This window comes from Chionomys nivalis, chromosome 24 (assembly GCF_950005125.1).
Source record: "Chionomys nivalis chromosome 24, mChiNiv1.1, whole genome shotgun sequence".
In the NCBI taxonomy this organism is placed as follows: Eukaryota; Metazoa; Chordata; class Mammalia; order Rodentia; family Cricetidae; genus Chionomys; species Chionomys nivalis.
Genome location: NC_080109.1, coordinates 41,953,804 through 41,981,732, shown reverse-complemented (window position 1 = coordinate 41,981,732; position 27,929 = coordinate 41,953,804). Strand labels below are relative to the sequence as shown.

Below are 27,929 nucleotides of genomic sequence, written 5' to 3'. Positions count from 1 at the left end.
TTAAAATAAAATGTTTTATTTTTAAATTATGTACAGAATACATTTTATGACAAGGAGATGGGAGGAAGGAAGAGCCCTCGTCTTCTAATCAGTGCTCTTCACTGTGTTGGAGATGACCACCTTTCTCTGGATTGAATGCACAATTCAGTTTGGATTTCCTAAGTTGGAAAAGGAGAATTTGTAGCAAAATTAAAAGTATTGCTGCACTGTTACTAGCTGGTTTGTTTCCACAAAATGTTCTTGATCCCTGCTAACTCAAAATCTTAAAAAGGAATTTTCTGGTATAATTTATGAAGAAAAACAAAAGCATAGCTACCAAGAACAATGAGTTTATGCATTTCATTGTAAAGAAACTGCAAAATGGCTATATATTTATGCATAATTTGAAATGCTGCAGTTTCTTTAGTGATTTCCATTAGTCTAACAGTAAAAAGCCATACAACTATCAAAAATGCCCTTAATCTAAATGTCACTGTGGACAATATTTCTTTGATAACTATCAAAATGAGGCCTACTTACTGTAAAATTATCAGATGGATAAAATTAGTAATGGCTTTAGACTGTGCCAATAGTACCAATGCTCTACAAAACAAAAGGCTGACTTTAACTGAATGTCAAATACATTTCAGAAAATGGATTTAAAGAATGCTACAAATGCCACGTGTACATTATGATCACCCAACGTAGAAAACACAACTTGCTGCACTTATTCAGTCCCCAAATTCGTCAGATTATAATTTTTCATGTGCAGATTTGTGCATTTCTCCATCTTTGTCATCATCTTCTTCATCACAATCTCCATCTGTCTGCTGTTCCAGTTCCTCTTTCGTGATCATCTCGAAATCATTCCCGTTCCCACTACTGTGCTGGGACCGGTCGTCTCCCCTCCTGTCACTGTCCGTGTCTGAGTGCTGCTCTCCGCCTGAGCCTTCTGTTCCATGATTTCCCGGTGCTACTTTCCCGTCTTCATCTTCCTTTTTCTCACTGTCTGACTTTTCCTCACTGTCGGACTTCTGTTGCTTTTTGGTTTCCGATCTCTCCTCTTTCTTTAAGTCTGCTTTTGGTCCTTTGTATTCATGTGTGTACAGAGGCCTGAAGGAGTCAATGAAGCCCACATCAGCAGTCAGGTTTGGCAAGAACCAAAAGTGGTGCCTTCCTCCAGTTATCAGCCAGATGATGAGGAACAGAATGCAGCGAGCTGTGGGGAGAAAAGTTTCTCCTGAATAAATTAAGCACCGAATCAACAACAGTAAAAATTTGTGAATAAGAAACTGGGACAATAATTAGCTTTATTTGCACATTTATGCATCATATAGATGAAAATTTAAAATCAGACTAGCTTAGCAGATGAGAATATTATAAGAACAGAGTATTCTGCTCTCAACTTAGGGCACAAATGTTGTAGTGACACACTTAAAAAATTCTATTTTTTTTCAAATATGGATGCTGTTTCATGGACACACACTTATGATTTATGCATTTTGTGATCTACTTCAGGAAACACAGTAGTCAGTTGGAAGTTGAAGCATTCATTGAGATCATAGTGAGTGCAAAGAAAGAGTAAGAGTCATGAATAATCTGTCAAAAACCAACTGGTAAAAAGGAAAATGCCTTACTTCCTGGTACTTATGTACTTATCTTGATTAAAAGATTTAACTACATTCAACATACAATATATTAGAAAAGCAAATATAATGCTGAACAAGTCCATATACAGAAATATTATTATTTATGATTTTAAAATATGTGTGAACAAGTCAGTGGGCCCTTACATATGTTCTGAAGCTAAAGCATGTGCTAATTCGTCTACAAGATAGCTTAGCCTTGGAAGAAGAATTTAGGTTAGAAAATTTCTATCACTGAATTCTTGTTTTATTAATTAGGCCAATTATGTTTAAGTACCAACTCCCTCAATATTAAGAAAAATTCTATATTTCTAAAATATGAACTAGGTATAGGGTGCAGGCAGGAAATCCTAGCATTTGGAGGCCAGGTCTGGGATACACATCATGATTCTATCTCAAAACTACAAGAAACAACCAAAGAAACCCCAGGAAACCATAATGCTAACACAGCAAGACTGCTCAAACGCATGGTGTATGAAGAAACTCTTTTTTTTGTTATTTTGGTTGGTACTTGGGCTTGAATCCCGGACAGTTTAAAAAGTTTATCAGCGAAGCAACATAAAACTATATCTTCAACCCTTTTAAATTGTCCAGAGCCTGTGATTTGCTATGTAATCCAAGATGGCCCTGACCTCCTGCCTCAGTCTTCCAAGTAGCTGGGATCACAGTGTTTTTTAATCATGCTTGGCTGAAATTATCAGGTGTATTATTATTAGACACCTCAGTATTTCAAATGGTTTTCTATTATTTACCAATGGTGTACAGATTAGTGATTTTTTTTTTTATCTTTTTTTTCTTTTATTACCCCAAAGAGGCTTTCTCTCTGTAGCCTGGCTGTCCTGGAACTTGCTCCGTAGAATCAAGCTGGCCTCAAACTCAGATCCGCCTGCCTCTTGTCTTGAGTGTGAGGACGAAAGGTGTGTGCCACCACACCTGGCTTCTTTCTTTTTTTAAAAGGTCACAAGGATTATACAAATGTACTAGGGTAAACAGTTTTGTATTGTTCCATTCTCTTTAAAATTAAAAATAACTATTTCAAAGAAAGCTTACAAAATAGTTGATCCATGTTTTTTTCATTATAGTGCTTTGGAAAAATCAAAGGACAATGGTTTTTATTTATGCCTTAATTTATAAGGCAGTATTTATAAATAATTTTTCTTATAAAGTAGTATTTTTATTTTCATGAGAATAAAAATATATCAAATAATACTGCAGATCAGAATTACTTATGATACAAAGAAGGTAAGTATATTTGAAGCTGTAATGATGGTGATGCATGCCTTTAGTCCCCCTACTTGGGAGGCAGAGGCAGGCAGATCTCCGTGAATTTGAGACCAGTCTGGTCTACAGAGCGAGTGCTAGGACAGGCTCCACAGCTCCACTGAGAAACCCTGTCTCGAAAAACCAAAGGGGGGAAAAATAGCATGCAACTTTTAAAGAGGCAACACATTCTTTCCTTCAAATACAACTGTGATGTTTTAGTTCATTCACAGAGTTATAAGACAGGTAAAATATTTTATCAAATCGAAGAAAAAGCATTATAGAAAGGTTATAAATAAAACTGAACTTCTTATGACATGTAAACTACACAAAGAAGAATTCTAACATTCCAGTTTTATATGGCAATAGATAAAAAAATGAACCACAGAAAAAGTACAACATATACCATCCTACCATTTCTTGTAGTAAAACCTCTACATTTTAGAAAAATGCCACAGTCTTACTTAAGTGGTGATTTAACCATGCAAATTGAAAAACACCAAAAGACTTTTGAACAATTCTATACCACTGGATTTGTAAGTGGGTCACAGATTAAAACTATTTCAAAGAAAAATTCAGAGGGTGGAATTAGCTCAGTTGATGGAATGCTTGCCTAGCAAGCAGAAAGAACCCCTGGGTTTATTTTCCAGTACCACATAAAACCAGGCATGGTGATGTGTGCCCATAGTGGCAGCCCCTGGGATGCAGAAACGGGGTAATACATTCAAGGTCACTCTCTGCTATAGAGCAATTTTGATGATAGCTTGGCCTCAAGATACAAGACCTTGTCTTAACATTTGTAATTACATGTACAACGGTTTGTTTCTAACTTTAACTTGCAAGACTATCTGATCCAAACTACATATATATATATATATACAGGAAAAATATTTTCCAAATTCCAGAAACATTTTAAAGGTCAAAACAATCTAACATAAATTATAGTGACTATGGCTTAATTAAAATATAGCAACTAGAATAAATCTAGTCAGTAGAGTTAACCCTTTGCTGAAAAACTGCAAGGAATTTCTGTAAATTTCACTGGTTTGACAGTCAGGTCAAATAGTAAGATTGATTTATTGTATCTAAATGTGAGTTCAAAGTTTGTGGCTTTTCTCGTTGATATAGGCATCACACTGACACTAGTTACCTGTTTAATACGATTGATTATTATTTCGTGGCCTACAACTGTGCTGTGCTTTCTGCAGAAGCAGCAAGCGAGTTTTCTCAAGGTGACTACGCTAGAAGAAGGAAAAAAATGAAAGTTAGGTGGGAAGGGATGCATTTAGTCAGGGAACACAGATGAAATGTGTGTGTCGGGGGGAGGGTCCTGTCACCATGGTTCATGTGGATACCCTGGTGACCAGGGGAAAGTGTGAACAGAGAAAGCTGTTTAGGGCTATAGTAACGATGCTTTACAGAAATGAAAATGAACTATCTATCAGAAATATGCATCCAGTTTAGTGTTGTAGCTTTCAACAACAGGAACTACATCAATACTGTGGGTGATTTATTTTTCTATAAAAGAATACTACTCTTGGCTGGGAGAGGTGGCACATACTTTTAATTCTAGCACCTGGAAAGGCAGAAACAGGTAAATTTCTGTGAGTTTGAGGCTGGCCTGGTCTATATAATGAGATCCTGTCTTTTAAAAAAGGCATGAAAGATCTCAATAATTTTGAATTTTAAAAAAACATTCACTTTTATTTCCTATTTGGTTTTTAGTAATTTAGTTCCTTAATTTATCTAGAATTAATTTTGGTACCCATGTGAAAAGTTGTAATTGCCCCTAAAGTGGCAAACAAATTGTTCAGAATCACTTAACTGAATACATGAATTGAACTTAAATATTTAATACAAACTCCATTTACCTCAAATATCTACTAATAATTCAATCACTGCAAAAATAAATCTTCATTATAGCTAATTTTAAGACATAACTACATGCAGATTAAATTATAGTAATATATATCTCAAAATAACTAAGAGTAAATTTCAAATGTCTCAACACAAAAATGATAGCTAAACAAGGCAATGGATATTTTAACTTGATTTAATCATTCCCTAAATCCACACACACACACACACACACACACACACACACACACACACACACACACACAAATATATATATATATATTTATACTTTATACTTTACAGGTTTATGTTCATTAATCAAATGCAGTATTAATAAAAGATCAAATTTTGAAAAGATAGAGCAAATCCCAGTCAGAGTCAATGTAATCATGTCTGAGCTCTGAGATCTGACCTAGAAAGGAGGGTCACACTTCTGGACTTCATCTGTATTAATTTTGCTATTTGCTATTAAACTTCATTGGAGCTCCACTCCAGGTTAAAGTCTAAGTGCTCAACACCTACGTACAGCCAAATCAGCATTATTAAACACTTACCAATAGCAAGGAGAAGAATGCTGGCCACAAAACAGCCTGCACCCACACTGAGGTAATAGACACCTACTCGCATTTCTGCCGGCCAGAGGGGGAAGAGGGTGGCTGCTATTACTGCAATAACTGGAATAAGAAATGACAAAGTTACATACAAAAAGTTAAAAGTTTTAGAACAAATATCTTAATGGCTTGGTTACAATTAACAATGAACACATTCTTTTCTTTGGGGGAAAACTGAAGAATACTTGAAGCAAAAAAGTACCATTTGCATAAAAATGAATTATCAGCAATTTCACTTTATATTGTTCTTAAACTAGGTTAATATGGACCAAAGTACATATTACATTTATTATAAAAATTACTGCATTTAAATTAAAACTCTTGTCACTTTGAAGCTTTTTTTAATATTAAGAGTAAGGAAGCTTTAAAAAAACAAACAAACAGCTAGATGGTGAGGTGGTGGTGCAAACCTTTAATCTCAGTCCTCAGGAGGCAGATGCAGGCAGATCTCTGTGAATTAGAGGTCAGCCTGGCCTACACAGCGAGTTCCAGGACAGCCAAAGCTATGTAGAAAGACCCTATCTTGAAAAACAAAACAAAAACCCCACAACAACAAAACAATACTCGACTCTCAAAATTCTGAAGATTCCTTCCCAGGGGAATCAGATTCACAGACTATCAAAAAAAGGGGGGTGGGGTGGGTGGGCAGAGTGGTTAGGGACACTCTATACAAGAACCTCTAGTTTTATTTATCTATTTTCTGAAATTATAGTAGCACCTGAGGGAAAACTGTTAGGAAATGAGTAGCCTGGTCATTAGGTCTTTACCATTAAGAAGAGAATTCCAATTCCTGCTCTCTCGTGTGTGAGCTAGGTAACCCTCCCAAAGCTATTTTACCTTGTATTTGGCAAATATCTGTTCTTATGGGGCTGGAGAGATGGCTCAGAGGCTAAAAGCATTGCCCGCTCTTCCAAAGGTCCTGAGTTCAATTTCCAGCAACCACATGATGGCTCACAACCATGTGTAATGAGGTCTGGTGCCCTCTTCTGGCCTTGAGGCATACACACAGACAGAATATTGTATATATAATAAATAAATATTTAAAAAATATATCTGTTCCTATTAGAATGAGATACAGAGGGAATTAATGACAAAGTGACTGCCACATTGCAAGCAATCAACAGAACTATCTTTTAGAGTTTAATTAAGTTTCAGTTCTTATAGTAAGTTCCTCTAAATGGGATCCTATAGCAATCTATTGACCAATCATATTTTAACTAGTATCTGTTTTTGCTATTTAATAATCTTTTCAAACCCAATCTTGCTCCTAAACTATAAAAAATACATGTACAAGTTTAACACCCATATACAAAATGAGTTAAAGGCTATAGTAAAGATTAAATCATTCAGTTTTTGTTCCACCTTCCAGCGGTAAACACTACCAAGCTTATTTTCTATTTCTAGAGACTGCTTATGTACAATAAAAATTAGTTACAAATAACCTTTTCTAAATAAATGAACTTAGGTAATTCTCTCTTTGGTGGTTTTCTCTTTTCAATCTTTAAAAGCTTCATGAAATTCTATTACAGTGCCATTATTTCATTCTTCTACGGAGAAACTTGAACTACTTTCAGTTTTACATGGTAAGAGACAATACTGCAAATATACTCGCACATGTATACTGCATGACTGGGATTACATAACAGAATGAATTCTAGGCTGGGGGATGTAGCTCAGTGGTGAAGTGCTGGCCTAGCATGTATAAAAAGCCCTGGGTTTGATCCCAGGCACTGCAACAAAAACAAAACCCAACAACACTGAAAAGCACAACAGTGAATTCCTTTCAATGTAACTGGTAGGCCAAAAGATACAGACATTTAAAATTTGAACGTTATTTGCCAGACTGTTTTCTTTAAATGTAGTCTGAAGTATGTGGATTAAAATACTAAACAAGGGCACACACTGTGCTTAACTGTGGGCACAAAATGGGTGAATACAGGATAAATTCCTGCAAGACGTACAGGGTCAAGGGATTTACACCTACAATTTGAAAAGTATTGTCAAACTGCCTGATATATGTGCCATCGATTGTTGGAGTGTGTCCTCCCTCCCCTCGCACTTTCACTGATACCTTTTGTAACCTTAGTCCTCGCTACTTCACTGTTAAAATCAAGTCTTACTCACAAAGACTGGCCCTGTGTTTCCTCCTAAGTGTGGCTACACCTGTCTCTATTTAACCAGGCTGCTCTACCATGTTAATCTCTTAAACAGATTTGTTTTAGTTGTTGCAAACAATTTTAGCTTATTACTTACATTCTCATTATATGTAAAGTATCTTCTTAAACAGTTCTTACTTTGTATTAAGTTTAGAAATATTTACCTTTGGGGTGCTTCACTTTGCCCTCTAAACTCTAGATTACACTGAAAAACTACTTATATCCGCCTACTTACCAAGAATTAATCCCATGACAAATGTTTTAATGTGAACTGGGTCATAGATCCACACATAAACCTAGAAGAATCAAGAAACCTCAGTGCTTAAAAGTTCTACAGTCACATTGTAGTCAAGTGTACTCCACACTGTAGCTCCTCGGAGGCACCCCAATCTCCTAACACCTGAAGAACTTCTTTCAAGATCAAAACTACACTCAATCATTAAAAGGGTCTTAGTTTGAGCTCTCAGTTTCTGTAAAGTACAGCATTCTTCCATTTTGAACAAACTTTTTATTGTTTTTCTTCTGATTTACTTATATTTCTAACACTTGAGATTTCAACTCAACCTTCATTATACTGTTTACATATTCCCTGGGAATTAGATTCATAAACATTAGTTTTGCTATTCACCACTAAATAAAACCCTAAACCGCTATATTTTAAAAAGACATTTTCCAATTTTAAAAGTCCAGAAGACATGGTGTTTCTTGAGTGTGTGGGTATGTGTGTAAACAAACTAACCTTTTCAAGATGACAAGTGTTCACCTTTTGTTCAGCCTGCTTCCTCCAGGACAGACCTATAATTCCTTCCTGGTACAATGGGCAATCTGCCAGTGGGTTCTGAAGACTTACGTCAGGTGTCTACCGTCTCCTACCTAACTGGTAACCAGCAATGCTTACTACATTATACAGAATACAGAAAGATGTGTAGGTGCCTATGTCTTTAGTGGACTCTAAAATTCTTTACAGAGAATTGCACTGTATTTTACACCATTTCCAGCATCTGTGAAGCATCTGGCACATACTGATGTACTCAACGCTAAATTCAAGACATCTAAGCTCTTCCCATTGCAGAATTTCAAACAGAGAGCCCTAGGAGCCACTGTTTTTTACATATTTGATAATTGGTATCAGTGAATTAAGAAAGAATATATCTTGAAATTCACATCAGTTCAGCTGCTAAGACATAGTTACTATTTTTGTAATAGTCAAGTGACTATCATAACAGCCTTCATGCAAGGCCATCACCACATAAATCTCACTACAAAACAGAATGGAACTATGTCCTTGAACAAAGTATTAGCAATGTTGAAAATTTCAGGCCTCTCAGGAGCTGTGTCTGATGAAAGACCGTTGAAGAGCCAGAAACAGTAGGTGATTCCCATGAACCATTCTGCTGCTTCTCTCTATAATAGAAACTCTGCATTTTGACTGGGCAAATTAAACCCTTAGTACAAAAAGTGCATTTTGAAGACTTTATTTCAGGTAATCAGTAAATCCAAGTGTGCATCTATAAGATGGTTTGCTGAAAAGGAATAAACGTGCCTCTCATTCCTTCTCTCTGTGGATGTAGTTTTAAGGTTAATGGTCTTCATGGATCAAGAGGCACCTTGGCCAGAAGATTCTAACACAGGGAAAAGAGAGGAGGATCTCAGGCCCGCCATGGAGCTCCAGGCCTGTGCTCCTCACCCCTAGACTACACTAGTGAGAAAGAGACCAGCATCTGCTCTACACTACGCGATCGTAATTTCAGGTTTCACATCACTCATAGCGAGTCAAATCTGATTCTAACTTCTTATAAATCTAGATTAGAAAAGTGAATTTTTTGAAAGTTACTTTCATGTACTTAAATTTAGTATTAGATTTTTCTAAATTATTTCTTTTCATAGTGATGGCATCAAATATATTTCTAAGATTTTCTATGAAAAACTGGCGTTTTATCATACTCAAACCCAATATTCTAATCTCACCTCATTTCCATCCAGAAAAACTTGATCATCATGTGGCTCAAGTTTGAATTTTTTCTTAGTTTCCTTCTTTTTTGGAGTTCCTGGAGTTTCCTCCTATGAACAGACAGGTGAATAGAATAAATGCTTCAGACAGCAAACACTGTAACATTAATGAGGGGAGAAATCTGACGATTTCAACACTAATAAAAATCCTTGAGATCAGTATTTACAGATAGCCCTACAGTTATCTCATGCGGCTGTAAAAGCTTTATGATCATAGGCCAATTAAAGATCACATGTACAAATGATTTTTACTTTTTAAATTTGTGTATGGATGTTTCCCCTGCATTCTGTTTACAACATGTGCACACAGAGCTTTTAAGGGAGCCAGAAGACATTCCCGGAACTGGAGTTCAGAGGTTATGAGCCTCACGTGGGTGTTGGAAACTGACTGGGTCCCTGAAGAACGGCCTCTGCGCCATCCCTCCAGCCCCCACAGTGACTTTTTAAGTTTTAATTTAACTTCAGGAAACTTACCTTTTTGGACTCCTCCTTTTCACCATCTTTCTTTTTCTCTTTTTCCTTTTTTGTCTTTTCTTCTTTTATATTTTCTTTCTTGCTCTTTTTATCTTCTTCTTTCCCACTTTCAGATTTTCCTTTATCTTTTTCTTTTTTTATGTCTTTATCATACTTCATTTTCATTACTTTCAGGGCCCGATGAAAAAACTGTTTCTTTAAAAGCCTGTGGGAAAGTGACAGTTCTAGTATTACAGTTCCCATGGATTACAAAGACACAAACTTTTTAAAAAACCAAAAATATCAAGACCCAAATAAAATGAGCAAAGGAAGATATGAACTGGCAACTCATAAAAGAAATTATCATCAGTAAGACTATGGAAAAATACAGTCAAGTAGAACAAGCATACAAAAAGGGACGTTACTGCTTTGAGACTTACCGCATAGTCTCTGTGACAGTCTCAATGACATTAATTAAGACTCATTCTCAATGTTATGTCTCTAACACAAGAATCAAAGGGAAAATAGTTTATTGAAGAAATGTCAACATGGGAATCTCTGTTGACGACTGCTTTGTACTACTCATGTCTTCCCAGCTGTCTTATGGAGGGCTGTTTCTCGACATGTACTTCATCATTAAGTCTACTGCTGTGATAAAGTATCTTAAATACATATACTAAGATGACAGTCCTGCACGTTGACAAGGATTCTCACACCAAGAATCTAGTGGTGAGGGAGAATTGTCTGTATTTTGTCAATCATGTTTTAAATAAACACTGATTGGCCAGGCAGGGAGTATAGGCAGGTCCACCAGACAGTAAGTAGAGGCAGGGCAATGAGAACAGGAAAATTCTGGGAAGATGGAAGCCCATTCCTCACAGTCCTTCCCAGACCACAGAAGAAGCAACATGTGACCTACCCCGCTGAGAAAGGTACCGAGCCATGTGGCTAACATAGATAAGGATAATGGGTTAATATAAGTTACAAGAGCTAATAAAAAGCCTGAGCTAATGGGCTAATCAGTTTATAATCTTATGGAGACCTCTGTGATATTTTTTGGGGGGCTTGCCGGATGTGGGGTACCGGGTGGGACAGAAACCCCAACAAGCCGGCCCTCATGTTACAGAATGGCGCCCAACATATTCCCAAATATTGCTTATAAATGTTCTTTTACATTTAAAGGGGGATATGATATACATATGAATAATTTGCATTGGTATGGATTTTGCTTTAGTGATATAAATTTAAGGTCAATTTTGTTATATGTATATATGTATTTCTGATCTTGATTACGGTATTCAGATTTGGGTAGTTCATTTAAAAAATGTCATGTATAATTAGGAAATATAGGTTGTTAATGGATAATCATTAATAATAGTCAAGCTTGTAGTCATGTTAGATTTTCTAGATATATAGAGATATATTTCAATTAGATAGGCATTCTTTATATTTTTCAAAGACTACAAAAATGGCATTTAAAATGTTTTAACAACTTAGGGTTTTTAATGACAATGAGACACGTCTGCTCCTGGCAGCACCAGCTACTTCAAGAGGAAGATGGGCATCGAACAGGCTCCATATGGAGTTGGTTAGCCTTTTGGGCAAGAAACTGCTCTTGCCTGGACTGTTACATAAACTGGACATGAAAAACCCGCTGAGAGAGGACTGCTGAATTTGCCTAAAGGTGAGATGATCCTTTGGGGTTCCTGATTCATGAAAGAGTCTATGAGACATTCTACAGGACACACAAAAAAAGTGGCTAAACTGTCTTTAAAATTTCTGCTTCATGAAAAAGTCTGCTGGATACTATAGGCCTGTAGGCTGAAGATGGATGCCCCAACAGTACAACAAAAACTTTGGGTGACTGTCCAGGCAGCGAGATGTCTCTGTCATTTCTAGAGTTTTGGAAGCTGCTTACAGTGTACTTCCTGTTTACTTAGGTAATATTATATCCTTCTGGAGTCTTTGATGGAGATAAAGAATATATAGTTATAGTTTTCCTTAATTATGATAAAAGATAAAATAGATATAAATATTGTAACTGTAATTCTTGCTTGATAACTGTTTTATTATATGTAATTTTACTATGTTAAAGCCTTCCTTGTTTAAACAAAAAAAGGGAAAATGTTGTAGGAGGTTCTTCTTTTTCTGTGTTGATTTCATTGGTTGAATAAAGAAACTGCCTTGGCCTTTTGATAGGGCAGTACTTAGGTGGGCGGAGTAGACAGAACAGAATGCTGGGAGGAAAAAGGCAGTGTAGCAAACGCCATGCTTCTCCTGCCCAAGACGAACATTGGTTAGACTCATGCCGGTAAGCCACGACCTCGTGATAACACATAGATTAATAAAAATGGGTTAATCAAGATGTGAGAGTTAGTCAATAAGAGGCTAGAGCTAATGGGTCAGGCAGTGTTTAAATATAGTTTCTGTGTAATTATTTCGGGCATAAGCTAGCCGGGTGGCTGGGATGACAAGCAGCCCACCGGCCTGGGTGTAGCCAGTCAGGTGGCAGGATGCAGCCCACTGCTCCTCCTACTACAAAGAATCTAAACACTGTGAAGTGTATGAGGCAAACACTGCATTCCCAGGCCAGCCGTTTCAAAGACTGTTCCCACCATGTGGAATATCCTTCCTCTAAAAGGCATGAGCTCTGGTTTCACTCTGACTCCTTTCAAGGTTTCTCTGAATTACAACCTAACTGACTTAAAATACATATGCCCATTTCATCCCTTTTCTGCAGTGATATTTTGTCTGTAATCTAACAAATAAAGCTTGCTTGAATATCAGAGTACAGAGTTAAGCCACTAGTTAGACACAGAGGCCAGTGAGTAGTGGCACACACCTTTAACCTCAGCACTCAGGGGACAGAGGTAGATGGTTAATCTGTCTGAAGAGAAACAGAGCTCACACAAAGGTGATCTTTTAATTCCAGCACTAGGGAGGTAGAGACAGGAGTGATAATGGCTGGACTGAGAGATGAATATAATGCAGGAGACAGGAGCTCAGATGCAGTCTGAGGATTCAGTCTGAGCTCGCAGTTAGAGGATTCCCACAGACAGGACGGATAGCCCCTTCTATCTGAGCACTGGTAGAGGTAACTCTAGCGACTGGCCTCTCTGCTTAGAGATCTTTCAGCTTTTCCCTTGATAGCTGAGTCTGAGTTTTCATCATTAAGATCAATTAGAATTCGTGTTATACCTTTCACTTCCTGCTATCTTGTCAATAGCACTTATCTACTAACTTACTGGATTATTTATAAGTTTGCTTTTTCCTTAGACTTAAACCACGAAAAATTAGATTTCTGGTGCGGGAGAATTGTCTATATTCTGTCAATCATGTTATAAATAAACGCTGATTGGCCAGGCAGGAAATATAGGCAGGAAAACCAGACAGGAAGTAGAAATGATGTAATGAGAACAGGAGAATTTGGGGAAGGAGGAAGTTGATTCCTCCCACTCCTGCTCAGACCACCGAAGCAGCAGAATGTGATCTGCCTCACTGAAAAAGGTACTGAGCCACATGGCTAACATAGATCAGAAAAATGGGTTAATCAAGATGTGAGAGTTAGCCAGTGAGAGGCTAGAGCTAATGGGCCAATCAGCTTATAATTTATGGAGACCTATGTGTGATTTTCTTTGGAGCTAAACAGTTGTGGGGCACCGGGCAGGACAGAAAACAACAACAAGCAGGACCCTCCATGTTACAGATCTCATTCAATTATCTAACAATTTCAGAAGCTTAGCTGATCCCATACTAAGCCAATCTTTTTATTTTTTTTCTTCCTACCATTATTATCCTACCCAAGAAACCATCTGGTTCTTTCCATTGTTATACACCATCTTTTTAAAGTTCATGCTCTGATTTCATAGTTCCTGACATTATTCTTCATTCTTGCCTTGGAAATATGGTATACAATGGTCACAGCACAATCTAGAAGCTATATAACTAGTCCTCCATCCCTAATGGTGACTATTCACCCTGCTACTTATGCCTCCCTGGTGTACAACCCAGCATGCTCAGTATCCCTTGTTTAGTACAGTTGCCCTTTCTGTCCAGGTGACTAGTTTGTTCTGGTCATTAGGTTGTGACTTCTGGGGCATCTATACTCTTTCTTGCTTAAATGGGTTTCCTTGTGCTACCCAATTAATTCTAGCTCATGGGCATCCTACACTGCAAATGTCAAGATCTCCTCATCTGGCCTATTCTTGCTCAGAAGCAGATATTTAAATCCAATTGTGAAACTGTTCCAACTGCCCCCCCCCATAAATGTTATTTGTATTTGCTTGGTAATGTATAAATAAAGAAAAATTTAAAACGAAACTTTAATGATTACTACTTGTAAATAGAAAGGGAAATTTAAAAGCAGTAGGCTAGTGAGTTACTTGAATAAGAATGTTCTTTTACTTCAGAATGTTTTGAAAAATTAGTATAGAAGACATATTCTAATTTTGTATATATTACCACTCAATATTTAATTGGAAATATAAAATTTTAATGGGAAAACCCAAATTTTATTAGATTATAGATGTCCACATATTAAACTTCTGCTCAAAATAGCAATGTGATTAACTATAAAGTAATATTACAGCAATTTAGAATTTTCTCTACATCATTACTTTGTGTCTTCAGTTTTCTATTTACTCTGTGGAAAAACCTTTCTCAGTCATCTAACAACAACAACAAAATTCCTCAATAAGAAGTTGCAGAAGGGCACAGACCTAGCAGGGCTGCTGCTTCTGCTGCTTGTCCAGCATGGCTGCCCACACAAAGCCAAGCATGTAATCACAGCCTAATAAAGGCACTTCCCAGCAAGCCCTCAGCCAACATTAGCTTAAATGGAGAGAAACTAAGAACAATCCAAAATCAGGACCAAGACAAGGCTGTGCACTCTCTCAACACTTACTCAATATAGTACTTGAAGTTTCAGCTGAAGAAATAAAACAACTGAAGGAGACCAAGGGGGATGAAAACAGGAAAGGAAAAAGTCAAAGGATCCTTATTTGCAGATGATATAACAGTATAAGTAAGTGACCTTAAAAAGTCCACCAGGGAACTCCTACTGCTGATAAGCACATTTAGCAAAGTAGCCAGATACAAATTAACTCATAAGAATCAGTAGCCCTCTTATATACAAATAACAAATGGACTAAAAAAGAAGTTGGGGAAACACCTTTTACAATAGTCATAAATAATACGAAGTATCTTGAGGTAACTTGAACCAAACAAATGAAAGACTTATATAATAAAAAAAAATTTAAGATGCTAAAAAAAGATATCAGAAGATAGAAAGTTTACCCATGCTCATGGATCAGTAGGATTAAATAGTAAAAATGGTCATCCTACCAAAGTAATATACAGATTCAATGCAAACCCCATCAAAACTCTAACACAATTCTTCACAGATCTTGAAAAGAAAATTTTCAGCTTCACACGGAAACACAAAAAACCAGGATAGGCAAAACAATTCTGACTAGTATAGAACTTCTGGAGGTCTCATCATCCATGACCACAGATTGTACTGTAAACTATAGGAATAAAAACAGCATGGCATTGGCATAAAAACAGACATGTCTGTTAATAAACTCAAATTGAAGACACAGACATAAATCCATACAGCTATGGACATCTAATTTTTGATATATAAGTCAGAAATACACACTGGGGAAAAAAAAAGCATCTTGAATAGATGGTTCTGGTCAAATTGGACAGTAGCATGTACAAGGACCCAAACAGACCCATACTTATCACCCTACATAAAACTCAACTCCAAATGGATCAAAGACCTCAACATAAGGCCAGATACACTGAATCAGATAAAGTGGGAGTAGCCTTGAACTCGCTGGCTCAGGAGACTACTTTCTGAACAGAACATAGCACTGGCACTATAATCAACAATGGGACCTCATGAAACTGAGAAGCTTCTGCACAGCAAAAAATGTCATCTGGACAAAGCAGCAAGCTTCAGAATGGAGAAAAGATTTTTTAGCAACTACACATCCCACAGAGGGCTGATAACCAAAATATATAAAGAACTCAAGAAACTAAACATCAAGAAAACAAATAACCCAGTTAAAAAATGGGGTACAGATCTAAACAGATTTCTCAAAACAAGAAGCCCAAATGGCTAAGAAGCAATTAAGGAGAAGTTCAACACCGTTAATCATCAGAGAAATGCAAATCAAAACTACTTGGAAATTTCATCTTACAACAAACATAATGGCCAAGATTAATGACACAATTGACAGTTCATGCTGGCAAGGGTGTGGAGCAAGGGAACACAGTTTCACTGTTGGTACGAGTGCAGACTTGCACAGTCACTAAGGAAATAAATCAGCGTGGCCATTCCTCAGGAAGATGGGAATCAATCTACCTCAAGATTCAGCTACAGCACTCTTGGACATAAACCTAAAGGAGGTTTCATTCTACTAGAGACACTTGCTCAGTCATGTTTATTGCTGCTCTAAAACCAGAAATTGTAAATAATCTTGATGTTCAGTGATGAATAAATGGAAAAAGAAAATGTGGTACATTTACACAATGGAATGTTACTCAGTCATTAAAAAACACTGAAATCACCGGGGGATGGTGGCTCAGGCATTTAATCCCAGCACTCGGGAGGCAGAAGCAGGAGGATCTCTTGTGAGTTTAGAGCCAGAGAACCACAGATAACAAAGGTTAATGTGGGTTAGGGGACCTGAGCGAAAAGAGAATCAAGCAGGGAAAGAGGCAAGTTAGCACCACACAAAGACCAGATTAGAGAAGAAATGTGGCAAACAAATAAGAGCAAAGAGAATATTTTATTTGATTGGTAGCATTTTATTAACAGCAAATGAAGAAACAGTGCATATAATATGTAAACATCCCTTCAGAAACCCATAACTATAAAGATCATTTCTATCATAACATGTTATGTGAGGTCATTGGAAAGTGAAATACTAAATATCCTTTAAAACGTGTATGACTGGAGACTAATTTAGAAAAGTGCATTGGAATCAGCTAGAAAGAAGCATCTGGGAATTCCAATCAGATTCAAATTACCCAGACATTGGTCAAATTATTTAACACTTTACCTGTGCAAAGGTTTATGTTGTACTTTAATATTTCCATGGCCTGAAATCTAAAACTCATATTTACCAAAAGTGAAAAAAGAATAAAAGAGCACTGTGATCCTTCTACTGTTTCTTATGTAATAGTTTTTACTGCCCAGGAGCCGCCCATCAATACTAGCTATTTATCAAATCTGCTATCACGGGTTTTTTTTCTAGAGGAAGTTTTCTTTATCATGAAGGAATTATAACCAGAATAAGGGAAATTTAAAGTAATTTAAAAATCCTTTACATCTCCTCAGGTATAAGATGAAAGCTTGTCTTAATGCTACAATCTGTATTTAAGGTTTTGCATCGATAGAATCATAAACCCAATTTCATAGTCATCTTTTGTTTTGTATTGGTATTATATGGTAAGTACAATTGTTGTTTATTGGCATTTTACTGACTATGTTACTCTATGGGTTTAAGAGTAAAGAAAATATTAAGATACTAGATTGTGGGTTGTTTATGCATAAAATATATACTAAAAAAACTACGCCATAGGGACTGGAGAGATGACGCAGCAGTGTAGAGTACTTGCTACTCTTGTAGAGGACTAGGGTTTAATTCCCAGCAATCACATGTCAGCTGATAACCATCTGTAGCTCTAGTCCCAGAGGAATCTGATATCCTTTTTTAACTTCCACAGGTACCAGGTACACACAGAACATAATCACCCAAACATGTAAAATAAGACAATATACCAAAAATGCTAGCATAGAATTTCTCGACCTGGCATTTCCCCTCAGACTTTACTTAGCTGCTTTAGAAATGAAACTGGACTCGTCTTACTGTGGTTTCCTCTACAGCTGAGCAGGAACCCATGAGAACTGGTCATAAGGAGGACTTTATGGTTGTATCAGAAGTGGCTGATACCATCTTAGGTCCAGCCCTTTATTTTAGTGCAGAAAGAACACAAACAACTGAACATGAATAGGAAGAACTAGCAATTCAAAGTGAGTTCGTCTCTAGGTCATTCTCCCAAGTTCCAGATCTGTTTTTTTTTTTTTTTTTTTTTTTTTTTTTGGTTTTTCGAGACAGGGTTTCTCTGTGGTTTTGGAGCCTGTCCTGGAACTAGCTCTTGTAGACCAGGCTGGCCTCGAACTCCCAGAGATCCGCCTGCCTCTGCCTCCCAAGTGCTGGGATTAAAGGTGTGCGCCACCACCGCCCGGCTTTGTTTTTTTTTTTATAAAGATTTTTTTTATGTGTATGTCGAGTGTCCTGCACTATGTAAGTGTACTGTAAGTGTACACTCGGTGTCCTCACAGGTCAGAAAAGGGTAACAGATCCTCTGGAACTGGAGTAGCAGAGGATCATAATCTGGCACGTGGGTGCCGGGAAACAAACTGGGCTCCTGACCAAGAGCAGCAAGGTAACCCCAAAGCCATCTCTTCAGCTTCAGTATCTTTTAGAACTTTTCATATAACAATGTATTAAGGTTCCTAAATGGCCACAGTATATGAATTAATACTAGCTGCTCTCCTGATGAGATATTTAGGCTCACAGATTTAATATCCTTAGTAATAATATTGGCAGGTGACACAGATTAACTTCTGCTCCAATAAATGCATCATGAACTTGCTGGAGGAGATACGCTGCAAGGATGGAGAGTAAGGGACCTGAAGGCTCCATTTCGAGCTTTACTCTCTGTTTTCTGACCTCAGGGAGGCTTTGCACTCTGCTATGTGTCAGTTCCTGCAGCTCTTAACTTTCTATACTACTCACACACACTCATGCCTGCGTGTACACACACACAACTTGAAGCAGAGAAGGAAGTTTGTATTTTGAAATTCTCATCAGACAAATCATTGCACAAGACAGTAAACATAAACTGCATCACTGTTAGATCACTCCTACTCCCCAAATAAAACTTGTTTCTGAAATGCTCATTACTCATCTCCAGTCATTCAGTAACTAAGAAATTTAAGAAATATTTGATAAATATTAACTTTAACAGTTTTTAAAGAGGGTTCTCAGATGAATAATATTATCTTTTTTTCCTTTTTTTTTTTTTAATTATAGGATCTCAAGTAGTCCAGGCTGGCCTCCAACTCACTTTGTAGGCAAGAATATCCTTGAATTCCTGGTATTTCTGCCCCCAGCTCTCCAATGGGGGATTATAAGCATGCACCACTACACTGGTGGATGGTGGATACTTATTAAGCACTTATTAAGGGTTATTAAGCACTGTCATCATTAAGTGCTGTACGTACCTCCCATGCAAACATATAATCTAAAATATCAAATACTCAGATGTTAAACTTTGGTACCATAAAGCAAAATTTAGCTAATACAGATTAGTAAGTATACTCTTTTAAATATTAAACAAAAAGAGGAAGGTAATTTGGTTTGCTTTTTTAGGTATAAATTCTTTACCACAAGTTTCTTTACAAAGAAAAGTAACTAAATGAAAAATGTGTGCGGCACCAAGGGGTGCACACTTCATCCTGATCTTCAAGAAGAGCCTGCGAGGACAGTGCAGCTGTTTGATTATTAGAAGGAACATGGTGTTAGCAATTACTAGAAACAGGAAGGAAGCTTGGCTTATTCCAGAGTAAAGCCACTAACAGCTAAGGCTGACAGAGTTAATAGCCAACCCTGGAAAAAAACCTTCTCTGACCATTTTCTACACAGAACTTGTTCAGTGTAGACATGTTTAAGCTTTTTTCTTGATTTTTTCATTTAGAAGCCCTAACAAATATACAACAGTAAAAGAACATAACTACAAATTACATACATTTTAAAATATTGTCAGTCTAAGAACAACTATATTTCCACCGATAAAATCCAGGTCACATATAAAGCTCATCATGGTTAGTAACAAAAGGAGTTGAGAGGCTTCAGCACTATGGAGACAGCTGACATATTAACTGTCATGCTTTATCAAGAAACATCACCTGTTGCAGTAGTCAACCACAGACTCCCTGGTTGTAAATAAAGCCTCCTCTCCTTTCTTGGCCTTTGTCCATTTTGAATCCAAGAGGCAATCCACTGCTTTTGAAGCTACAGAAGAAATTTGTTATTTAAAATTCAGTATACATAAATATGTCTAATGAAATCATTTTATAAACACAACATTCTGACAACAAGAATAAAACAGAACAGATTATTAAGTCTAATGACTACCATTAGTGTTTTTTATAAGGCCAACCCATGAAACATATTAATAAGCATCTCCACAGCAATGTTGGCAAATAAATAATATTACTCAAAACAAAATAAATTAATGGGAAAATGTCTGTAACAAAGAAGGAATTCCTTCTGTATAAAGAAATTCAAGACAGTTGGTGGCGCACACCTTTAATCCCAGCACTCGGGAGGCAGAGGCAGGCGGATCTCTGTGAGTTTGAGGCCAGCCTGGGCTACAAGAGCTAGTTCCAGGACAGACTGCAAAGCTACAGAGAAACCGTGTCTTGAAAAACATTAAAAAAAAAAAAAAAAAAAAGAGAAAGAAAAAAGAAAAAGAAAAAAACCCGCAAGTGTAACTGAGAAGACAGAAAAATACAATCACTATAAGTTATTGGGCTATATTATAGATGATATCAGCTTATGAGGTTAAATGAATATATATGAACAATGTACTAGCTAGCTAGTTCCATGTAATCATCAACAAAATCGAACAAAAGGTAGTATTTCATACAAACACTGAAAATAAATCTTATTTTTAAAATTTCCAACAAAATTATAAAGCACTTTATCTTTTTTCTTTTCAATCATAAAGAAAAACGATTATCAATTGCTACATGCCCATCGCCCAGCTTTAATAATCACACATGCAAGCTCTTTCTAACTTTACACATCCTAATTCAGGGAACTTCATAGCATAGTAGTGAGACTTTAGAGATGTAATCCTACCAATAAAATAATCAACTCGATGACCCATCATATTGGTGGACTTTGTTGGACAGTTGAATCGAAGATACTTGGCTATGGCCTTCTCTTCTTTTGACGGCTCGCCAACTTCCTGCAACATAGGAATATTAATTTAGTGTGCTTATGTACTTGAGAAATTCAAGCTCTACAGAGTAATGTGCACATCTGTGGAGCAGATCTGCTAACATTCAAAAGAAAAACTGAACACTCTTCACAACATTTTCTAAGTACAAACCGCCCTATATGTTTGCCTCAATTACAGATCATTAGGCTGTTTTCCAGTATAGTCACTATTTTATATGGTTTCCTTCAATTACAGATCACTAGGCTGTTTGTCCAGTACAGTCACTATTTTATATGTTTCCTTCAATTACAGATCACTAGGCTGTTTTCCAGTACAGTCACTATTTTATATGGTTTCCTTCATTTGTATGGCTTCTTCCAATACTCACAAAGCAATAATGGAAAAGATAAGATGCTGCCAATAATTACAGCCTACATGGCACAGTAAGTAGAAACAGGTGCCATAAATAAATGTTAAAACACAGTCAAAGCTATGTGTCTTGATCAATGGCTGAGTTTGTAAAATTTCTCAAGGCAGTGACCAGAAGAACTGAAGTGCTGACGACTGGCACTGAGTCCCTTCCTTTCCCCCAGGACACAGATGATGTCTGGGACTTTCTCTTCACCAATAAGACAGGCGGAAAGAGAAATGCAGAAAGGGACATTGCTATTGACGGTAGTGCAGTAACACAGAGCAGTTTGGAGAATCTGCTGTATCCTTTCCTATGTCTACTCTTCTGTATCTATCCCCAAATTTCTATACAGATTCAGCTACCACCATATAATTAATCGTGGCAATAAAAATTAAAAGTTCAACCAATTCTATTTTATAATACCAACAACATCTATTAAATGTTTTTCCTCATTCATTGCACCTGCTGTTAACTTAAAAGTTTATCCATTTAACTGGTAACTTGTTACCAGGATGAATTTGATTTGAAATCAAAGGAAGGAAGCCCGATTAAATAACTATGCCTCAAGGCATTCATTCAATCAAATACATACTTCCTGAGTGTTTAACCTATAATCTTTGGATATTACACTATATATTAGGACAGCATGATATCTGTGCTTTGTTACATAAATGCCCCAACAGCACTTGCTGTTTTCCCAAAGGAATGATAATAAAAATGTTTTGGAAATATACAAAGTAGAAGTGAAATTCAGTGCACAGAGTCTTAGAACTTGAATTTGAAAGACAAGCCCTGAGCACACTGAATGAACAGCATAAACAATGAAGCTGAAAATGAGCAAAGACTTGACTTTAATGAGACTGGTTATAATGTACTAGGAGGCTAAATTTGTACAGAGAGAATACAGAGTCCTTAAGGCAAGCTGAGAAATTTTACCTTTATTCCATATGGAGCAGAAGGTCACTATGTTTTTCAACAGAACACAAATAGGAAAGCAACAAATATGATTTTTTATGATTGCAGGCAAAAGGAATAGGGGAAAAATATGAAAAGTAGTTAGGAGACTATGGTAACAGTTAAATAAATGTGACGTGATACTAGTCTAAGAATCAGAAGGAAATATACCTATTTGAAATATTTCAAATGTAGAGTACATAGGATTAATGGTAAAGAGTAAATGAAGGGCCGGGTGGTGGTGGCCCACGCCTTTAATCCCAGAATCCCAGAACTCGGAAGGCAGAGGCAGGCGGATCTCTGTGAGTTCGAGACCAGCCTGGTCTACAAGAGCTAGTTCCAGGACAGGCTCCAAAACCACAGAGAAACCCTGTCTCGAAAAACCAAAAAAAAAAAAAATAAAAAAAAAAAAAAATAAAAGAAATGAGTAGATACTAAATATCAGATTTCTATGTTACTCAGTAAAATAGAAACACAAAGTTGGGTGGGTAGGGAGGTACAAAGGGATCTGGGAGGACTTGGGTGAATATGCTCAAAGTACTTTCTTTTTTAAGTTTTCAAAAACAGAAAATGCGTAAAAAAGGTGATTCTAGAGAACAATCATGACTTTGGGCATCATATACGAACCTTCAATTAAACCATTAGCACAGATAAATGTGTTATTTTCCTGACTGATTAAATATCAAGACATAAAAACCCAGAAAAGTTGATTATGTAATAGCAAGTCAGACACTGTTAAGTATCTGCAAAAATTCTTTAAATTTCACTTTAACAATGAAGTTAATCGACTTCCTCCCAACTCTATATTTTCCTTGGTAAAGGCACTACTAAACAACAATGGACAGAAAGAATCAGAAAAAGTAACAACTGAGAAACTTTTTCAAGTGGACACAGAATTCAATTGTCTACTAGCACTCTCCTAAAGTATCAGTAACTCATACTAGTTACTGCGCACAGCTCTTCATGAAAATGTATCATTTGGAGCACCTGCTGGGGTTTTAGTATCAGAAAGACTGCCTTAAGACAGTAGCATCAGCAATTTGCATTACAGAAAATGCAAACAGGTTAACAGAAGATATTCTGAAAACTAGAGGGGATCTTAAATAAATTATTTGCTTAAAGTCATAGAGCTCTGTAAGCTAACAATAGCAGTACCCTCTCCAAAATTTGCTTCTTTTATAGTTCCCATGGCAACAGGTTTACTATATACTGCAAAATTCTTTATTAACCCTGCATGCTGCAGTGGGGGAGAGGATGAAGTTTCAGACTGAGGACTGGATTTAGAGGTTCTATCTTTTCCTTCAGAAGGTCCTAAGAAGTCAGACCTGGAGTCTGGCTGAACAGTTCCAAACATTTTTCTTTTCTTTCCTGAAATGAGGCATATAAATCCATGGCAAGTCAGGATTTTACTGCCAGGGAAACAGATGGGCAGAACAAAAATAATTTACAGAGGTTATACAAGTTCTTAGATACAAAAGTCATCTGAAGATTTCTAAGTTGAGCTAGTTTCTATATACAAGCGGAATACTAGATGGAATGATTCTCTGAGCAGGAATAAGTGACACTAAATCTTTGCTAAAGTATTTTATATTTAGAATTGGGGGGACTGGAGAGATAGCCCCGCAGTTAGGACACACACTAGCATTCTTCCCAGCACCTGTCCTGGGTGGCCACCACTGCCTGCAACTCCAGTTCCAGATCTGATGCCCTTTTCTGTCCTCAGCTGCACAAAGGTGCACATATCTCCACAAAGATACACAGGTATACACAAAATTAAGCATATATTTGTAAAATAGTTTGGGATTAAAGTATTTCAAAACTTATTTTTCTAATCACTGATAGGATGGGAATTAGATGATTACTCTAAATCTAATTTTACTAACTTAAAAGGCAATCCTAGTTCAAGTCAAACAACCTCACTGGACATCAGTTTGTCAGTAAAATGAGGGTGAGATCAGTAAGCTCCAAGCCTACTACGGGCTGAATGTATTTCTCTCTCTCTCTCTCTCTCTCTCTCTCTCTCTCTCTCTCTCTCTCTCTGTGTGAGAGAGAGAGAGGGAGGGAGGGAGGGAGGGAGGGAGGGAGGGAGGGAGGGAGGGAGGGAGGGAGGGAGGAGAGATAGCATGTGCAAGTAGAAAAGTCAGGACAGTTCTAGAGATCAGTTCTCTCTTGCCACCTTGTGGGTCAAACTCAAGCCATCAGGCACATGCCTCTGCCCCGAGGCATCTCATCTCCTGAGACTAAATTGAGGACAGAGAATTCCGAATAAGTTCTATCAGATCCTTTTCCATTTTTAAATCTCATGATACTAGAATTCTAAATCAATGCTTCTAGTGCCTTGTTCATCTATAAAGTTACTGTATTTCCTAAAAATAATTATTTCGTTTTGTTTTTAAATATCTCATTATTTTGGCTTGACATCACTTTCATTAGAGAATCTCAGTTGCTCAAATTCTACAACACAACATCAATTAACATATAAGCTCACTTCACAGTTTAAGTGACCTGATCTGAGTCTGAGAAAGAAATGTGAATACAGTTCCCGTGCTTCCAACTCTGTTGGGGAACCAGATTCCAAAGTTGTTCTGTCTTGAAAAAAGAAAATGAATTTGCTACAAAAATAAAACAAAACAAAACTCTCAACTTAAGTGTTTGTATCAAACATCCCTCCCTCCCAAAAAAAGTCGCTGTAATTCAAGAAAGTCGCTGTAATTCAAGATCAATAGAATCTATTTAAAAATCATTTCTAAATAAAACCATCAAGTAACAACAGGAAACTCTACAGTTAGTGTACAAATGCTTTTTCCTGTAACAAACTCTGAATGTAGTCATTACACTCGATCTTTTAATCTCAAGTTATGCCAATATGAGAGCTTTTGATTCTTGACAAGAATAAAAGAACTGAGGAATGCCCTCCTTGGACAGATGGAAGAGGCTGAAGCAATGTCTCAGTGGTTAAGCACGTACTGCTTGTCCAGAAGACCTCAGCTTAGATGCTAGCACCCACTGTCAGGAGGCCTGTAACTTCAGCTCCACAGGAGGTGACACCCCTTTCTGGCGTCCACTGGTTGGCACCTGGACCCTTGCACATATAACCACACATAAGCAAAAGATGAGCATTAAAAATTATTGGGCTGTATAACAATGGTAAGTCAGATCTCCCACAAACATTTATACTGCCATATAGAAATTAAAGTAGAGAATAAGAAAAAAATTTTAATTTCATAATACCAAGCTGACTTTTAATAACTAGAGTCTCAAACAAACTAAACAGCCATATTTCATATAATTTACAGCCTAATGGTTAATTTACCAAATAGGTGGCTGTTAAATATTTTTAAGTTTATTAAGGAGTGCTTAACAAAAATCAATATAACCTAACCCAATTTCTTTATTCTGGTGAAGGAGGGCAAGAAAGAGGTTATGTACCAAGCAGTTTTTAATAACTTTTAATAAGTCATTCATTTACTTAATGTTTTCATATCAACTCTACAAAGAGTTTTCTTAAGATAAACAATCCCTGCAAAAGCAGAAGTTGAAGTTAAAAAAAAAAAACAAAACTTCCAAGCCCTTGCTAACTAGTGGAGCTGGAGTACAAACAAGTCCAGGACGTCTGAGTGGCCCCCACCTTAGAGGGCTATAAGCCTCTTCACCTGCTTTCCTGTTCAACCTAAGTTCATAGCTGAAATATGAGCAGCCATTTAAAAAGCACATTATTACCTTTATGACAATATTGAAGAGCAGATGAAGCTGTAAAATAATGTGTATTAAGGAGCAAAAAGTACAAATTTGTACTGCCAGGGGTAAATATGGGCAGTACAGGAGGAACAACAACAACTTCACAACAAATTGTAACACAATAACTGTCCATGTTAGACCGCAATACTGAATTTCAAAAGCCCAGGAACAGCAGAATTAGAAACTGCTGTTGTCTTGACACTTTGGTGTAAAGACCTATGTGAAGTTGGAATATGTCTCTAATTCCCTTCTGTATCCTGTTCAAAATTACTGTTATGGCAGCCAAATTCCAAACTTACTGAGCGTTAGTATCTTTCCCACAGTATTTTTAAAAGGTTTCAACTTTAACTTACATAGTTCAAAAGACCCGTGGGTTAATTAATCAATAAAACTTTACAAGTAGACATGAAAAAAGAAAAAGCCATCTTGAGCGAGGAACAGAAAGACAGAGTGAGAAAACTTGTGACTGTTTTATTAACAATTTAGCACATGCCATCAACTTATTACGCCTTTGGGTTTCTGGGTGAGATCGTGAGGCGCTCGCACACTCGTCACATCGCTATTTAACCCTTATGGACGTTCAACAAAGAACGAACAACTGGGAGAGCACTGCGGGGAAGAGATGCACAGATGACATCCATCCGTGCGGGCTGAGGGGGATGGTATGCAGGGAGGAGGCTGACGAGCTGGCATAGCAAAGGTGCCACCAGCTCATCGCAGCACCGACCGGGCTGGGTTTGTTTACATCGCGTCGCCTGGAAGAAAGCCGGCGAGCGTCCAGTAGGCTGTGCGGTTAAAAGAACTCCAGAGAGGGAGGGGAGGGCCGACGCCACCTAACATCTGCACCGGGAGCCCGCAGGCCGGGCCCGGGGCAGGTGACCGGGAGCACAAAGCAGCGGCTCGGCCCTCGGTTCCGCCCTCCGCCGCCTCCCACCCCAGCCACCGTGGCCTGAATTTCGGCAGCGCCAGGAAGAACGGGAAGGGACGGGAGGCCCGGAGCCCCGCGTCCGCGCTCCGGAGGAGGCCGGTCTCGCCGCGCAGTGCCAGGCCCGCCGCCGCCGCAGGAACGCGGGGCCGGGCGCGGGGTTCCGAGCGCCGCTCCTCCTCCCTCCCTTCCTTCCCCGCCGCCCCGCAGACCCCGCGGACGAGCGGCCGGCAGCACCGCCCCGCCGCAGGCCCGTCACGGCGCCGCGACCCCGCCGAGACATCCTGCCGCCGCCCGCTCGCTCGGACGTCTTCCCCGCTCCCTCCGCCTCCCGGCGCGCCCAGGCCTCCGACCCACGGCTCCTGTCGAGCTACCTGGATCCGCTTCTTGTGTCGCCTGCGTTCCGCCATGTTGGCCGCTCCGCCCGGTTCCTTCTGACGTGGAGCCTGGACGGGGAGGAGGTGGCGTAAATCTCGCGAGAGCGCGGCGGTTCGCGGCCCGTTACGTAACCCGCCGCGGGCTCCGGGCTGCGGGCGGCTCTCCGGGGGCTGCGGGCTCCGAGCTCGCCCGGGGCGGCGGAGGCTGTCGCGGAGTGGGTCCGGTGACGGCAGGCTGCACCGAGCCCCGGCTCTCAGCCCTGCCGGGGCGTCCGAGACACCCGGCTGGTTCCCGAGCCCCAGCCCTCGGAGGCCCCGGCGCCCGGGGTGAGGCCGTTCCGGGGAGGACACTGGACCGCGGGGTCGCACGGCGTCCCCTGTGGCGCTTCCTGCCCCAGCGAGCCCCGTCGCGCCTCTCTCAGTTCCGTGAGGTTCCACGTAGAAGATGAAAGACAACGGCAGAGTCAGCTAGAAGCGCATTTAGCGATGCGTGGTTGGGGACCTCAGTCACCAGCGCTTTCTCAGT

General features: G+C 38.5%; 1 protein-coding gene across 2 annotated transcripts; it reads right to left on the bottom strand.

Annotated features, from left to right (window-relative positions):
- Window positions 1-27,525, bottom strand: Sec62 (SEC62 homolog, preprotein translocation factor). Of its 2 annotated transcripts, XM_057756887.1 has the most exons (9): window positions 27,401-27,525; window positions 20,916-21,024; window positions 19,958-20,063; window positions 9,994-10,198; window positions 9,478-9,570; window positions 7,745-7,805; window positions 5,297-5,416; window positions 764-1,198; window positions 1-165 (listed from the first exon to the last, which is right to left on the bottom strand). In XM_057756887.1, exons 1-9 carry the CDS (start codon window positions 27,434-27,436, stop codon window positions 89-91), a joined length of 1,242 nt encoding a protein of 413 aa, XP_057612870.1. In that variant the 5' UTR covers window positions 27,437-27,525; the 3' UTR covers window positions 1-88. The 2 variants fall into 2 exon arrangements, with proteins under 2 accessions (XP_057612870.1, XP_057612868.1); XM_057756885.1 differs by having other exon boundaries at window positions 1-1,198.
- Between the last annotated feature and the right edge of the window lie 404 nt (window positions 27,526-27,929).